At 50.4% G+C, this 15,463-nt stretch overlaps 1 protein-coding gene across 3 annotated transcripts in view; it reads right to left on the reverse strand.

Annotated features, from left to right (window-relative positions):
- The window catches only part of ZFHX3 (zinc finger homeobox 3), a 313,065-nt gene that overhangs the window by 99,601 nt on the left and 198,001 nt on the right, over nt 1–15,463 (reverse strand). For all 3 annotated transcript variants that reach the window (XM_069868223.1, XM_069868222.1, XM_069868224.1), the window contains one exon: nt 2,523–5,278. In XM_069868223.1, coding sequence (XP_069724324.1) covers nt 2,523–5,232 — 2,710 coding nt within the window. In that variant the 5' untranslated portion in view covers nt 5,233–5,278. The remainder of the gene's footprint in view (nt 1–2,522; nt 5,279–15,463) is intronic.

Here is a 15,463-nt window from a genome sequence, read left to right on the forward strand (position 1 = left end):
TCTATTCACAATTCTATTCACTTACAGCGAATTAATGCAACAAGCTCTTATTTACATCACAGCACTTTGATGACGTGGACACACTTTCTAACATTAACTTTTTAAACCAAAACACAGAGATCAACCACGTCATCAGGTCCATACTAATCTCTCTGAAAGCCCATAACCCCAGTTTGTACAGACCACAGCTTTGGTCCGTGTACGTGCTACTACCGTCTCTCCTGCAGAAACTCAATACCACAATGTTCATTACAGTCCTAAGCAGGATGAACCACAGCTTACAAAACAACCTGGATGCTGAATTTGTCAGAGGAACAGAACCTCATTTTCATCAAGCAGATCTTGTGCTCATACACAACTGGCTGGAGAGGGAAAGTCTCATCTGCAGGCACTGCTGGGAACCTGTCTTTCCATCAAAGCAGTCAACAATCTTTTTCTCAAGACGCTGTATTCCTCCCTAGTCACAGGAGAATTATATACTCCATACAGTTACTCTTGAGCATCTGCTCACTAAATATCTGAAGAGCAGGGAACCCGCCACTTGTCTTCTGTGGTCTGTATCTCCTTAATCGTGATGATTTTTCTAAGCATCCCTTTTCACGATACCCTGAAACCCTCTCTTTCAATCAGACTCTCCTAAACACACCATGCAGTAAAAACCTGAAAGCAGAATTTTCTGAACTGCTCAAACCCAGTTTTGGACTGAAATGTAACAATGGGAAAAATCTGCTTCCCTTCTAGAAAAGTTCATAGTTTGTGTATATGAGTCTAACAAGCTGAGCTTGTGTCAAGTGCTTATTGACATGGGAAGGGCCTCCATCAGTAATCCTCAGCTCGAGATTTGCAACCATCGAGTGTACAATTCACAAATCATTCCCCAGGCAAGCTCATATATATTCAAGGCCTTGTCATGCACTCTAGAAGGCTTCAATTAAAATACTCCCAACTTCTCTTGTGTCAACCACTCTGTGCTTCAGTAAGGAGGGGCTACGAGCTCCCAAAGGGCACCTTCCAAGAAAGCCACCACAGATGACACTGTAACTTTATGCACTACAGGCTGTATTACAAATGACTGTCAATTATACCTGTTGGCAACTTGGAGCTATTGACTATGCAACAACAGCAACAAAAAAAACATTGTGTCCTTGACCCCCCAAAGATGCAAGCTGGGACACCATGGCGGGAAGGAGAAAGATAATTAATTTATAGTCACTTGCGTTCCTTCGTTTTTAGTTCTCAGTATCTTGTGGTGTTGTTCTTTCATAGGACTCTCATGTCCTTCTGGACTAATCATAAACTGCACTAGAAATAGCTGAAGGAAAGGAGAACACGCATGAGACCAATAAACTAGTAACGGAGCACAGCAGTAAAACAGCATCGAAGGATGGACGAGTTTAGGCAGGGCAGACTGGAGCACAGAGAAATTAGTTCAGAGGGAAGCAGGTAAAGTGGCAGATTCCTTTCCACATACTTTCTCAAGGCACCGTGAAAAGCTCTCAGCAGCAGCAAGACAACATAGAAGCAGCAGTAATTTCAGTCAGTGCCTGCCGTGCCTGGAGTGTGGTGGGAGCTCTGCTTGGCCGCAGCTCTCACCCTGCAGCACAGCAAAGCTCAAACACAGCGGGAAGCACGTGCTGCCTCTGGCCCTGGGTGACATATGCAGCACGACAAGGGAGGAACCTAAAAGGACCCGATCATCTGCCCCCATTCTGAAGTCCAATTCTTGGGCTAAACCGTGTGGGGAGAGGGTGTGCCCCCGCAGTGGCAACACAGACATGAAGAATGCTCACTGCCAGAAAAACTGCATTTGGTAATTCAATTTTAAGTGTTTTTATCAATTGATGAGAGTGTTTTTATCAATCTCTCTCTCTAGCCATTCCCCTCCAGTTTAATAATTCTCATCTGGTCAAGCCTCCAAACCTGTACCTCACACGCTGGCATCAGAGAAATGGCTTTAGTTCAGTTTCTTCAGTGGAGGAACACTACGCCTTCCACTGAATTCATCGGAACTCTTAAAACTTGCTTACCTTTTCTTCTCAGGAGAACACCGCACCTAACAAGCCAACTCAACATCCTCCTTTGAGAGCACCAACAGCTGATCAGATCTCCATCAAAGCCACTCACACCGCTCACACCAAGCCAAGGAAAAATCATTAGGAAACACTGTACTACGGATGCCTTCCACAGTGGGGAGAAACATTCAATACACGTCAATATCTATTGTTTTATTAGCTCCTTAGTAAAACTCTTAGAAAATGTACCAGACAAGTAATTTATTTTCTCAGGATGAGAAAAGCTGGTCTGGGGTAAATGCAGAAGAGAGGTTGGCACCGTTTAGTCTCCATCCCTGACCACCACACCGTGGCAACTCACCACACCGTGGCCGCACCACGCAGGAGGTCACAGAGACAGAAGGAAGGGATATGGTGCACAGCGCCCAGTCGGCACACGAGAGTTTTGTGGTAACGCAAACGCAATCCCTCCCTCACACATGGACGCGGTGGAAAACCCTTCAGCCTCACCTAGAGATGGAGCCATCGTTGCCATGGGATTGGTAGGATCGAGCTGGAATCCACTCATCATGAACTGTGCATCTGAGGAAGTGTTGTCCATCTTCAAGTTGGGAAGGTTCATGTTCTGCGCCAGGTAGTACTGGTAGAGCTCGGCCTCGGCGGGGGATGGGAGGCTGCCGAGGCCCAGGTGCCGGTTGTGTTGGATTTGGGACATATTTTGCTGAAGCAGCATCATATTGTGCATGTGCTTCTCACTGGTCATGTGAATACGAAGGTTTCTAGCTACGTTGGTCTCATAGTCGCACACCTCGCACCGCCACGTAGGTTTGGTTTTTGGTTTGGTGGGAGAGGGGGCCCCACAAGTGCTACCAATATTGGCTGCGGCAGCTGCCGCGGCTGCTGCCGCTGCCGCCGCCGCCCCAGCGGTGTGGCTGAAGACTTGCTCTCCCCCTCCATTCTGCAGGTTTTGCATGTTGTTGAGATGCTTGTCGGACTGCATATGAATACTGAGGTTGCCTTTGGTAGTAGTGGAGTAGTTACAGACCTCGCAGCGGAAGGGCTTGTAACCACAGGTGTAGCTCTCACCCCGTGCCAGCCGCGGGTGTGGCTGTCCACTTTTGCAGTAGACACAGGAGCCACCCGGCTCGGGATGTTTCTCCTTCATGTGCGCCTCAAGTGTCTGCTGGTACTTGTAGTGCCAATTGCACTTGGGACACTTGAGCGTCTTACATGAGTTGCGAGAATGCATCATAGTCATGTGGCCACCCAGCGACCGCGAGGAGCCCAGGACCGTGTCGCACTTTGGGCACTCGACGCCGCTCCCCGAGGGGCACTCCCCACCCCCAAGTTCACAGAGGGGGCCAGCATGCTGGTGATGGGAGACGTAGCTCCCGTCCTCGCCCTCTGTGCTCTCATTTGGTTCTGGTGCTGTGGCATTGTCTTTATTGGCACTTTCATCGATAAAGTCCAGCCTCCTGCTGCCCTCTGCCACGCTGGCTCCGCCGCCCTCATTGTTAAAGCTTAAATGATTCCTCCTGTTTGCACCATCAAAGACAAAGGAAGAAGCAGAATTAGAACTAGTAGAAGCTGTGCCCCGCGACAGGGTCTGGAGCACGTTAGGCATTAAGGGAGAGTTAGAAATGCTTTGGTTTGAGAGAGCAAGGTCCTTTTTGCTGCTGCTGCTGCTGCCACCGCCTGTCACAGCCCCAGTGTCCTCCTGGGGCCGGTCCTCCAGTTCGTCCTCCAACTCGCTCGGAAACAGTCCTTTGCAACCCTCATCATCCTCATCTTCTTCCTCTTCCTCCTCCTCCTCTTCCTCCTCCTCCTCCTCCCCTATGTCCTCCTCCTCTTCCTCCTCCACCTCCTCGACCGGCTCTGCCTTTTCCGAGAGGCTGTCCTGGTCGCCCCCCTCTTGCTTCTCCCCTTCTGCCACCCCAGGGTCCTTCCCCTCTGAGGATTTGGTGGGACTGGAAGCCAGCGGGCCCAGGGGGACTGAGGTAATGGGAGTCTTCAGAGCCGAGCTGGTCAGCCCGCCCAGGTTGAGGAGCGCACCAGGGGCCAGGACGCCCGCCGACGGTGGCTCCGCTCCACCGGTCGCCCCGGCCTGGAGGGCCTGCTCGCCTTCCATGCGAATGCCACTGAATTTACCATAAAAACTGTGTCCAGGGCCTATGAGGTTAGCTGTGGAAACGAGAGGGTGCTGAAAGGTTTTGTTTTTTGGTTCCAGAAAGCTGACAAGGGGCTCCTTGTCTTTGCCTATCCCTTGGATGATAGCGGAGATGTTCTTATTGCTAAGAATTTTCCGCTCCTCCTCACTCAGAGTCATTCGGTGGTCGTGCACCGCGTGGGTCACGAATGAGCGGACATACCCAAAGGAGAGCTTGCACAAGAAACACATCAGGATGGGCTTCCTCTTCCCGTAGAGCACAAAGCCATCAAATTTGGACAGGTCCACATTGTTGGGAACATCTTTGGATACGCAGGAGCTTTTGGCAGAACCGTCGCTGTTCAGGTAATCCTTGTTGCTTTTGTGTCGCACATCGAAGACGCGGAAGCTGTGCAGGACGGGGCTGATGCCCGCCAGGGCTGAGGTATTCGGGAAGGCCTGGTCTGAGCCCTCAAACCACTTCCCGAAGGATGAGGCTATGTGGAAGGTGTTGATGATCTGTGGGTAGACGGGAGCGGTGGCGGAGGGCTCTCCCTGCTTGGGCAGAGAGTTCGGGAGCAGCGAGGGGAGAGCCCCGCTGCCGCAGGCGCCCCCGCTCTGCACCAGCTGGCTGAGGCTCTCCACGATGTAGGCCGAGCCGTCCGGCTGGTAGACGATCTCGCCGGCCAGGTTCTCCACGTCGCTCTCCTCCTCCCCGTCCTCGCTGCTCTCGCTCCCGCTCTCCCCCCTCAGCAGCGGGGGCGGGCGGGTGCCGGCGCAGCGATGCTCCATGTAGCTCTGCAGGCTGGTGAAGGAGGCAGCGCACTGGCCGCAGCTCACCTCCTTGCCCGCGGGCTCGCTGCCAGGGCCGGCTGCGGCGCTGCTCTCGGGGACGCGCTCGGGGAAAGGGACCCTCAGGCTGTCCAAGGGGCCGCGGCTCTCCACCGCGGGCTGCTCCATGCTGCCGGCCGTGTCGGGGAGGTGGGCACTGTTGAGATCAGTCCATTGCTGGTGCTGAGGGATGCCGCACCCATTGTCCTTCCCGGGGATGACGGGCGAGTCACAGCCTTCCATGGCAGGGCCGGCACGGAGCGCTCATTGCACCCGGTACGGCTCGGACCTGCGGGTGGGGAGAGAAGGAGAAAGGCAGGTGAGGGAGGGAGCAGAGACAGTGCCTCCAAGACCCCATCACCACAAAAAACCACCAACCCCACTCTCTGGGACCAAAGGGGAGGCTGCGAGGTGGGCTCCGGGAACAGGCAGCCTGGCCTCGTGAAACGCACCGCTGGAAACGAGTGATGGAAATATGATACAAGGGACACATTGAAGGGAATTGCCAGGTGAAAACGTCCCCTAACCCTCTTCCTGAAGGGAATGTGACAGCAAAGCTTTTGACTGAAACAGAGTTAAGACACTACAATAGAACAGTGCTGAAGCTTTCACACTTTGAAAAAAACCTGTACTCTGTGGCTCCCTAAGCCAGATGCTGATTTCCTTTGCTAGGGAGCACAGAACCAGGGCTACCACATATGCACCTCCGTGGTGGACCAAGGGACCCAGAGCAACTGACAGATTTAAGAGTAACAGCGTTTGGTATGCACCGGAGATTTAATTGCTATGTTCTGGACAGAGTTTAAACAGAGAGATGTCAGGAGAGAAACCAAACAGGAAATTCCAGATCTGACAAGGGTCCATCCTGGGGATTGGAAAGCAGTCAGCCCACCATGCTCCAGGAAGCTCCCAGAGATCCTGCCGAGCACAGCCTCTGCGCACAGACAGCTCCCTGCCACCCCCAGGAGCAAATGGCCAATGCAGGTCCTAGAGGAGGAGGAAGGACGCCCTATTTCTATTCCATGAAACATGACAAGACCTGGAGAAATCCCAGGCAGCCAGTAAGCACAGGCTGCTCGGCATGGCTGACATCCACAGCTTTCCCTCACCTCCACCCGCCTGCTGCACCAGCGTCTCTCTTGCTTTGATCCCAATGGGCCCATTTAGTAGGACATGCCTTTCTAGAGGTTACAGACCCATGAGATTAGGCAGTGCTACGTTAGGAGCTAGAGCATTCTAATGCAGACCACAATCGGCAGGAGACAGCCAGTTCAGCTGCAACCCTAGCAAGAATCCTGTCTGCAAAGAAGTATTTCTACAGTCTGCTTCCTATAGAGCTCCTGCACCAGCCACACGAGAGGAAACACCATCAGAAATTAAAAGCGCTGTTACCTCATCTGTAAAAGTGATTTCTAACCTGTGGTCCACAGCTTTCCTCAGGTATACAGATACAAAACATCCACAGAAAAAAACAGAGTGAAAACCATACAAGCAGTGAACCAAGAGACAATGGAAGACATGCTCTAGATCCACTGTCATCCCGCAGTATTTTACCTTCTACCAACTAAACACAAGCACCGCTTTGCTTGTCGGACTATTCCTAAACCAGATACACGCTTGGGGACACTTTTTGCTGAAGTTCAGTATAGGGGTTTGAGTGGCAGGGCAGGTTTAATTTAACAATACGCTGTTACTCTTAAGCTGACTCAGTGATATTTACTCTAAAATACATGTTTCATAGAACCATAAAATGGTTTGAGCTGGAAGGGAACTTAAATATCATTTAATTCGAGGTCCCCTGCCATGGACAGGGACACGTCCCCCTAGATCAGGCTGCCCAAGGCTCCATCCAATCTGGCCTTGACACCTCCAGGGATGGGGCAGCCACAACTTCTCTAGGCAACTTGGGCCAGGGCCTCCCCACCCTCATTGTGAAGAAATTCCTCCTTCTGTCTAGTCTAAATCTGCCTCTCTCCAGTTTATAGCCACTCCCCTTTGTCCTATCACCACATGTCTTTAAAGTTATACAAATTAATTTTCTTTCTTTAAACCTTTCTCAAAGCTGCTCTTCCCTAAGCATCCTCCAAGTAGCTGCTGCTCCAGCTCATGAGATGCTCCAAGCAGCGCACGGTGCTGGGGTTCTGGCTAGACCAGACTATCAGTCAGGACAGCCCACAGCCTGCTCACACACAGCAAATTCATGCACCTGCCAGCTGACACCTTGGGGGTTCAAAGTCTCTCCCTTCAAAGGTTCTAGTCACATTAGCAGCCTGCTGCTGCCCTTGGTCTCTTCCAACAGAGACTATTAGTGTTTTGGCAACCTCCACTGCTATCTAAATGTTAAATATTATAATCGTAGTTTGAAAGTGTTTCCAGTGCTCTCTAGCTTGATCTAAGTCCATGAGACATGGAAGACCCTTGGAGCTCCCGCAGAGCTGTGTGCCTGTAACACAGCCAACAGCCCTTTCCCTGCAGATTCACAGCCTGCACCGTGCCAGCACCTGGCTCCAGGTGAAGTCTCACAAGAGCAGAGGGGCAGAATCACCTCCCTCGCCCTGCTGGTCCCACCGCGTTTGATGCAGCCCATGATAACGACAACCCAAATTCAACCAAACCAAATTCACAGTGGATGAAAAAAATGAGTTATATGAGAAACTTCATAAGCCTCGTACTTCTGCCATTAAAAGTTTTGGGAATATTTATGCAGAATTCAAAACAACAGCACCCCACAAGTGCTTTTAGATTGAAAACATTCTGTTCACCAGCAGAGCCAGCTCCTCATGAAGCACGCGTAGAGGGGGCACAACACAAATCTGAGCATCTCCATTATCAAGAACTCTCGACTGGCAGGAAGATGCCTGACTGACAGTAGGGCCAAAAGGGTTAGCAGGGCTGATGGGGCGGGAGGGTTAACAGCCTGATTGCAAAATCAATGTAATAAATGCTTGGTAAGTTACAGGAACATGCGGGAAGAGGAGGCCGCGATTGATAAAGGACTGCGGCTTTGATGCTGCACTGGGGACTTGTTTATTGACAAGAAAGCCAATCTCTTCTCCCAGCCAGGCCAGGCCAGGCAAACCTGCAAGCGCTTACCAATTAATTGGTGGGCTTTTCTGCCTTGGGTTGCTTTAACATCACTCCCCCCACTCACTCCAAGTTAACCAGCTCAGGAGGTGCTGCTCCAAAGGAATTTTCCCTTTTCTCTCTTTCCTCAACACGAAGGAACTCTTCCAGGGCAGGTGGGAAAACCCACAGCCAAAACATGGCCTGCCAGAGCCCCTGGACACAGGCCAAGCCCCTACACAAACCCAAGCTTCTCTTGCCTGTTCAGTTCTTGCCAGAGCTGCTCCTGAAGAAAGATGCTGAGGGAGGAAGAGGCACAGAAATATTTGTTTCTATTCACACAGGAACTGCAGTTATCATCCCTTTAATCCGAAAAGAGCAATCTCCTCGTTAAAGCAAAACAGACTTCAGGCAGGAGTATGATGTAGTTATTAGCTCGCTATTACGGCCCCTGCATCTTCCCTTCCCTCCCTAAGGACCTCGCAAAGCACAAGGAGATCTTGTGAGGACAGACCGACCACAGCGTGCTCCACACCTCCTGTCCTCTCCCTACCCCCCCGCCCTCTCCGCTCTGTTTATCAGCCAGTCAATAAGAAAAGGTAGTTCTTACTTAAGGAGGCAGAAGTCAACTCGTCAGGTCGATCAGCACTCTGTCTGTAAACATGGTTTCCCGTAAAATCAATGAACTCCAGTTACAGGGAGAATAGCCCGAGCGCTGGAGACTCCCTGCGCTCCCACCGCCCCAGCAGCAGGGAAGGGCTCTCCCCGGTTCCCTCTCCGGCCTCGCATCCCACCGCTGCTCCCACCGCCAGGCTCCCCGTGCCTCCAGCACACAGCCCACCCCAGCCCCTTCCCTGCAGCATCGCTGAATCTCCCGGCCCTTCTGTGGGACCTGGCTGGAGCAGCGCAGACACAGCAGGGTAAAGAGCACTCCAGCAGGCCAGGAGCAGCAGCCATGAGCTACATCTGGATGGCAAAGTGCAAACGAAAGCATCGCACCGCGTGCCTCATGCTTTCATCAAGAGTTCCTGTTAACCACAGCTGGTGGTTTGCAGCCACGCTCTGTCCAGAACACAAGCGGAGCCAATCCCCGCCTCGCGTCTCCCCCCTCCGTCACCCCAATACAGCCCCTGGCCCCATCCTTACAGGGACAAACGTGCCATCTTGCAGCGATGCTTCCATCGCCAAGGAGTGGCTGGTGCTTCCCTGGCAAGCTGAGGGCTGCTGGGGCAGCCCCCGGCCCCCAACACCAGGCTGCTTCTCCCCCCCGGGACGCGCGGCAGCAGCGTGGGCGGCAGAGACGGGAGTGGGAGGGAGGAGGGGGTCCCTGCTGTTGCCCAGGCTTCCCGAGAATTAAATATGAACAGCCGTGCTGTGTAATTTTAAATTGTTAATTAGCACAGGGTTAATTAGGCGGCCCTTTCACAAGAGGCTGTTTGGCAGTAAACCAAGATTGGAAGCAATGAGGAAGGAGGAAAACAAAAGGAGAAAGAGACAGTGAGAAACTGTTCCCTCAGCTAATGACCCACATGGCACCATAAAAAAAAAAAAGGGTGCCGAGGACAGGGAAAAGATACAAGCAGACTTATTACGTCCACGGCCATTACCCTGGAAGACACCCAGCCAGGCACCCCTCCCACAGCCGCACAGCGGAGAGAAGTGCTCAACCCTGTAATGAGCAGGGTCTGCTCCTTCAGAGCATCCTGGCAAGCAGCAGAGGCTCCAGCTCCAGCCAGCTCTTCAGCTTTTTGCCCTGGCTCCAGGAAAGACACTGCTCATGCAGACACTTAACAGTCAGCAACTGAACTTGAGTGGTTGGTTTGGAGAAGGCTGCACAACGGCCTCTCAACTTGGGAAGGACACACCCACCTGTTGTGCCAACAGACGCTCTACAAATCAGTTCCATAAATACAGGCACAGAGACAACCCTAGATTAGCTCTAGCACTGGTGCTGGTGGCTCAGAGGGAAAGCAGAAAGGGACAGAGGCAAGGGGACAAAGGCAGCATAAAGACTAAAAGCAGGCTTAGATGCTCAGCTGGGCCTTCTGCAATGCCCTCAGCGGGACAGAGCCAGCCAAGCGCTAACGTTCAGGTCAGCCAAGGAGCTCCTGGCTCTCGAATGGCACTCAATGACACTTGTTCCAGCCCAGGGAAGCACCTCCTCTACAAGGACAGGCTGAGAGTTGGGATTGTTCAGCCTAGAGAAGAGCGGGCTCCAGAAGACCTTAAAAAGCAGAGAAGTTGTAGCTGCCCCACCCCTGGAGGTGTTCAAGGCCAGGTTGGATGGGGCTCTGAGGAACCTGATCCACTGGCGGTTGAAACTGGATGGGCTTTAAGGTCCCTTCCAACCCAAACCATTCCATAATTCTATTAAGTTACCAAAGGTGACCACGCAGCCATGTAAAATGATCCATAAAACCAGGTATATTCAAAGGTCCCAAAAGCAGGAGGTCAGGGAGGAAAAATGCAAGGCAATTATCATGCCCATCTGGAGTAGTGACACAACAAATCCTGAGCTTTCTGTGTTGCTTCTTTGCACCTGGTACACTACAAAGCACTTGTGGAACACTTAAGAAACTGCATATGGAAAGACATGGTAAAAATCATTACCTAGGATTGAGAATACAAAAATTAAGGAAAACCAGAATGTATGTCGCCAAAGCAACTTTAATTTTGCTCCTATATGCATATGCATTACGATACTGTCTTTAATGACGTGATCACACATTATCTCTGCTAGTACGCAGGATGGTCACATAAGAGGGTAAAACAAGGTTGGATGAGCATGTTGTCACTTTATGAGATTTATACAGCAGCTGCCATCACACAAATATGTGGAAAGTCACTTCCTAGAATAGAAAAATCTTTTAAAATTTCCTAAGCAACAAGGGCTGGATATTCAAGCGTGGTAGCAATACAAAGGTAGTTTCAATACCCAGTTTCATAAAATCCTTTTATCTTCTAACTTAAACAGAAGGTAGATCCTAGCTCTCTCCCATTCAGTAAGGTGCCAGAAAGGCTGGCAGGTATTCTTACTACTCCAGGAAGCATCGAGGATTCTGCAACAGAACTTGAAATATTAGAATAAAATGGTACTTAGGAGCCAAAATATAGTATAACAGCAAATTCAGCTACATGGCTTAAGGAATGATTTCTAATTGGGTGTCCCCATCAACAGTTTACAATGTCAGCGCCTTGGGATTCCTCTAATGCCATTCCTAACAAAAACCCCATGAAAATACTGATATCTATTTGCCAAGTTCAACATTTTAATGAGAAAATGATAATCTTCCTCTTTCACATAGCAAGTCTCATCTTGCACCTTTCCAAGCAAGACCAAGCTGTGTTTTGGCAGACACCTGATCACAGCGGAGTTGCCTCATCAACTAACGTGGTTTGCTGAGTATTCATAATGAGGTATCGGTCTTGCCAAATCCTGAACAAGATCTGCATCTAACTTTCTTCCTCTTCCGTGGTTAGGCTTTACCAACCAAAAGTCCATGCTCAGTTTTGACTTCTACATTTTCTCTGCAGACACTGCTGTTTCCACCTGCACCCGTGGCCACATCCAACACCACTGCATAAGGAGCAGAATTACCAGGTGAGACCTGCCTGCTGGTAGAAGAAGGGTCCAACCAACATTGATCCATGGGTTCCAGCACCTGTACAAGCATCCCAGGGCTGCAAGTCCTCATGAACAAGCTTGTTATCCAAGCAAAGCCAAGAATTCATATAATCATAGAATCACGGAGTTTAGAAAAGACCCTCAAGATCATCAAGTTCAACCATTAACTTAATACCATCGAGTCTACCAGCAAACCATGTCCCTAAATGCTACATCTACACGTCTCCTAAATACCTCCAGGGATGGTGACTTAACCGCTTCCCTGACAGCCTGTTCCAGTGCTTGACCACACTTTCCAAGAATTCCCATGCCTCTGTGGAAGGCCCTGAGAATGCTGTGTGTTTTCCCTTCTGAGAGATTCTAGCCAATGGGTCTCAAAGGGCATGAGGTCCCAGAAGAGGATGAGGTAGCACACAGTGGTCTAGTGAAAGGAAAGATCCATCAGGCACCTCAAAAGGACAGGAAGGTCTTCTCCCAGCAGGAAGACAACCACATGGAGGGCTTGCCTTTGGCACCCACAGTGCTCCAGAACTGGCGTGCTGACAACACAAACAAGTGCTGCACTGCGCACGCTCATTAACAGGACAGAAAATGCAAGTACTCTCTTACACACAGGCTCGCATGCATAGGCACAGCCAGTTCCTCAGATCTTCACAGGATCATTAGCATAAACAGCTTTTCAAGCAGCAGGAAGCAAAGGAAACACTGAACAAAACAGGACTGAAAGCTGTAGGGCTCAAGCACTTGGCATGAAACTAAGAGAAAGGGTCTCCTTGAAAAGGTGAACCTTCTACATTATCCACGTTTTTCCCCTCTGTCCTTCACACCAGCTAAAAATCGAGCCAAACAAGAGTATTATAAGGTTCAGGCAGCTTTTCAGAAAACATATTGTTATGAACCATTATTCCAAGTTTGCTGATCCCTTTGAGCCAGCTACTGTACTACACACGAAAATATTTATATAATCATCAGCCCACTGCCATTGAGAACAGAGTAATCCTGAGCCGTGCCAGAGGGTTTTAAGTGAGCAGCTGGGGAAAAGAGCCTTTACTTCTCCAGAGAGTCTCTTTGGAGTGAAAGCATTCCGTAGCAGAGGTAAACCAGCTTAAATTGCATTTCTTTCTACGAAACAAAGTAAAGCACTTGCTTAGTTCCTAAGCCACACGGCATGTAGCTGCTCCCAAGATGTGAAGAGTGTTTTCAGGTCCTGCACAAACCTCTCCTCCACCACAGAAGTTTCAGATTTTGTTTCCAGACTGGTTTGTTTCAAAACATCACACATTCCACGATCCTGCAAGTTGTGCAATTCACCCCTTTGCTCTAAAAACCCAACATTTCTTGTCAAATGCTGTTTCCAACATACGTCCCTGCATAAATAACTACATTTGCATCTGGTTCGCATTTTCAGTGCACTGTTGTTGATCTAACTCCAAAACTAACCAAAGAGCATTTGAGGACAACCTGCCTTGCTCTGTCGCACAGACTCGATGGTCCCCCAAGTCCCCACTTCTACGTAGGAGCAGCCCCATCCAGTAGGAGGTGTCCCTGCCCACGGCAGGGGGCTTGGAACTAGACGATCCTTAAGGTCTCTTCCAACCCAAACCACCTGATGATTCTATGATTTTGCCACAGCTTGAAGCTTGCCCTTTCCCCCTCCTTCATCTTTTGCCTAGGAGCCTGTCCAGTAGCTTAGACCAGTTAGCCCTGTCACAGCTCCATTTGGGCCACCTGGTCCCTACTACAAAGGGCAGTGACATCAATAAGACCCTACACTAGGCAGCACCTACACCCATCTAACCCACAGCGATGCTTCTTTAGAGAGAAGCTCTGAATTGTTCCAAGTTTCAAATGCCATAAAGACATACAAACAAATCCAAGAAGGTATTTAAATCGCCAGGGCGCTGCTCCTGAATCCAAGAAGAAAGTGTAGCATTTACAGTAAGACTACAGGACACAAACCACAGCAGTGACTGCCGAAAGTGAGGGATTCCAGCTGGCTTTTGTGGCTTTGCTGATGGTTGCCCACCCCCCCCATCTTCCAGTTAGCGGCCGTGCAGAGCAGTCCCACCCATTCAGAACCACTCCAGGCATTTGTGCTGCCAACTCTTTCCAACCACCACCGCAAAGCTTCCACCAGCCCTGCAGCCCGACTTTGGGAGCAGACCCAGCCAACCTCGGGCAGCCCAGCCCGAAAAGCTCGTGCTCTGCTGCTAGACTGCGCTCTCCGAGCAGTGCTCTGCACATGCAGGCTCACATGGCTAGGGAAGGAGTCCTGCCAACGCTCTCTCCTTCTACTGATTTACCCAAACAACATCTGTGTTCCAGACTAGTGTCAAGGGCCAAGCAGAGGGTAAGAGTTAGATTCATAAGTCATGCAGATCTCCTCTGCCAGGGCTCAGATCCAGTCCTTGTTAGGAAACAAACACACTGCCTGGTCCCGGGCTCAGTTGCTCTTTCCCAGACTTCGGGAAAGCCGATGCTTTGGACAGGGAAAGCAGGCTCAGCGGCATTAGGTCATTCAGCAACCATTCTGCTTGCTACTAAGACAAACACGGTGGCTGTCTGGTACGTTATATCTGAATTACACGCTGGTGTTGTAAAGCCCCATTGCAAAGGTCACCAGGATGTGTGCTCAGATCAGCTATTAGTGTTTTGGTAGAGAGTAAATTTTACCAGTCACTGTTTTATTGCTGCAAGATAACCTAAAAACCCCAGAGCCCTGAAGTGGGGAAAGAAACCTGGTTGGGAAGTCTTCCCACCTGGAGTATCTTCTATCAGATCCAAGAGATCTCAAGCTCCTGTAAACAGAGTATCTGCGCACTCACCTGCTACCAAAACAGTGCCCTGCTCTAGACTTCACATGCAGCCTAAGTATTTCTTTATCTGGTCAAAATAAACTCTTCTGATTGCCGCAACGTACAGGAGTCAATAACTACACACCGCTCGATGGCTCAAAGTCTCAAGTTCATGCTCTCCTAGTCCCCAGCATGCAGCCGCTCCATCAGCTCCGACATCCCTGACACTCTAGCACAAACACGTCTCCTGTGAAAGTTTAACCATCTCACAAGGTAGAGCTGACACAGACTCAGATGAATACAAGTTTCAAACTATGCGCCTGGTAGATCTGTACAGACTCCTGAACTCAGCTAGGACTGCGCCGCGGCACACCTGGGAGGGATGCAGGCACCTTTGGAGATGGGGAAGGAAGTTGCTACGCACACTTTTCCAGACCCCCAGGACTGAAAGCGTTACTCTGCTGCTTGGCCTCTTGCTAATTGTGGGTTTTATTTTTATTTCCTATTACCCTCTTGCACGCCTGATGAGATTATCTTACCGGAACTGACACAGCTGGAGGCTGTAGCCATACATGGAGCCTCTCAGGAGGCAATGCAATTTTATTTTCATTGATCAGAAATCAGCAGGGCAGTAAATGATGGGAAATTCCATTAGGAGGAATACTGGGCCATGAGATCCAACTATCGAGGTACACCCACAAAACCCAGAAAGTCCCATCCTGCCGCTGACAGAGTCATCTTTCCTCTTCCAAAAAACGGAGCAAGCTACTAACCTGATATTCTTAATCGCTGCCTGCTCTGCCGGAAGCGGAGGCAATGCTGTCAAAACACCCCCAAGGGGTCACTTAGCTGAAAACAGGCGGCAGCGTGCGGCTCCCTGAGCTCAGCCTGGCAGGCTGCTGGGGAATCAGTGGAGTTTCACAGCATGTGCTCCATCCCACAGCCACAGCCTTTGTTCTCATGGGCCAGGCAGGTGTAAGAGGTGCCGGTG

The sequence above is a fragment of the Phaenicophaeus curvirostris genome, chromosome 14, assembly GCF_032191515.1.
Source record: "Phaenicophaeus curvirostris isolate KB17595 chromosome 14, BPBGC_Pcur_1.0, whole genome shotgun sequence".
In the NCBI taxonomy this organism is placed as follows: Eukaryota; Metazoa; Chordata; class Aves; order Cuculiformes; family Cuculidae; genus Phaenicophaeus; species Phaenicophaeus curvirostris.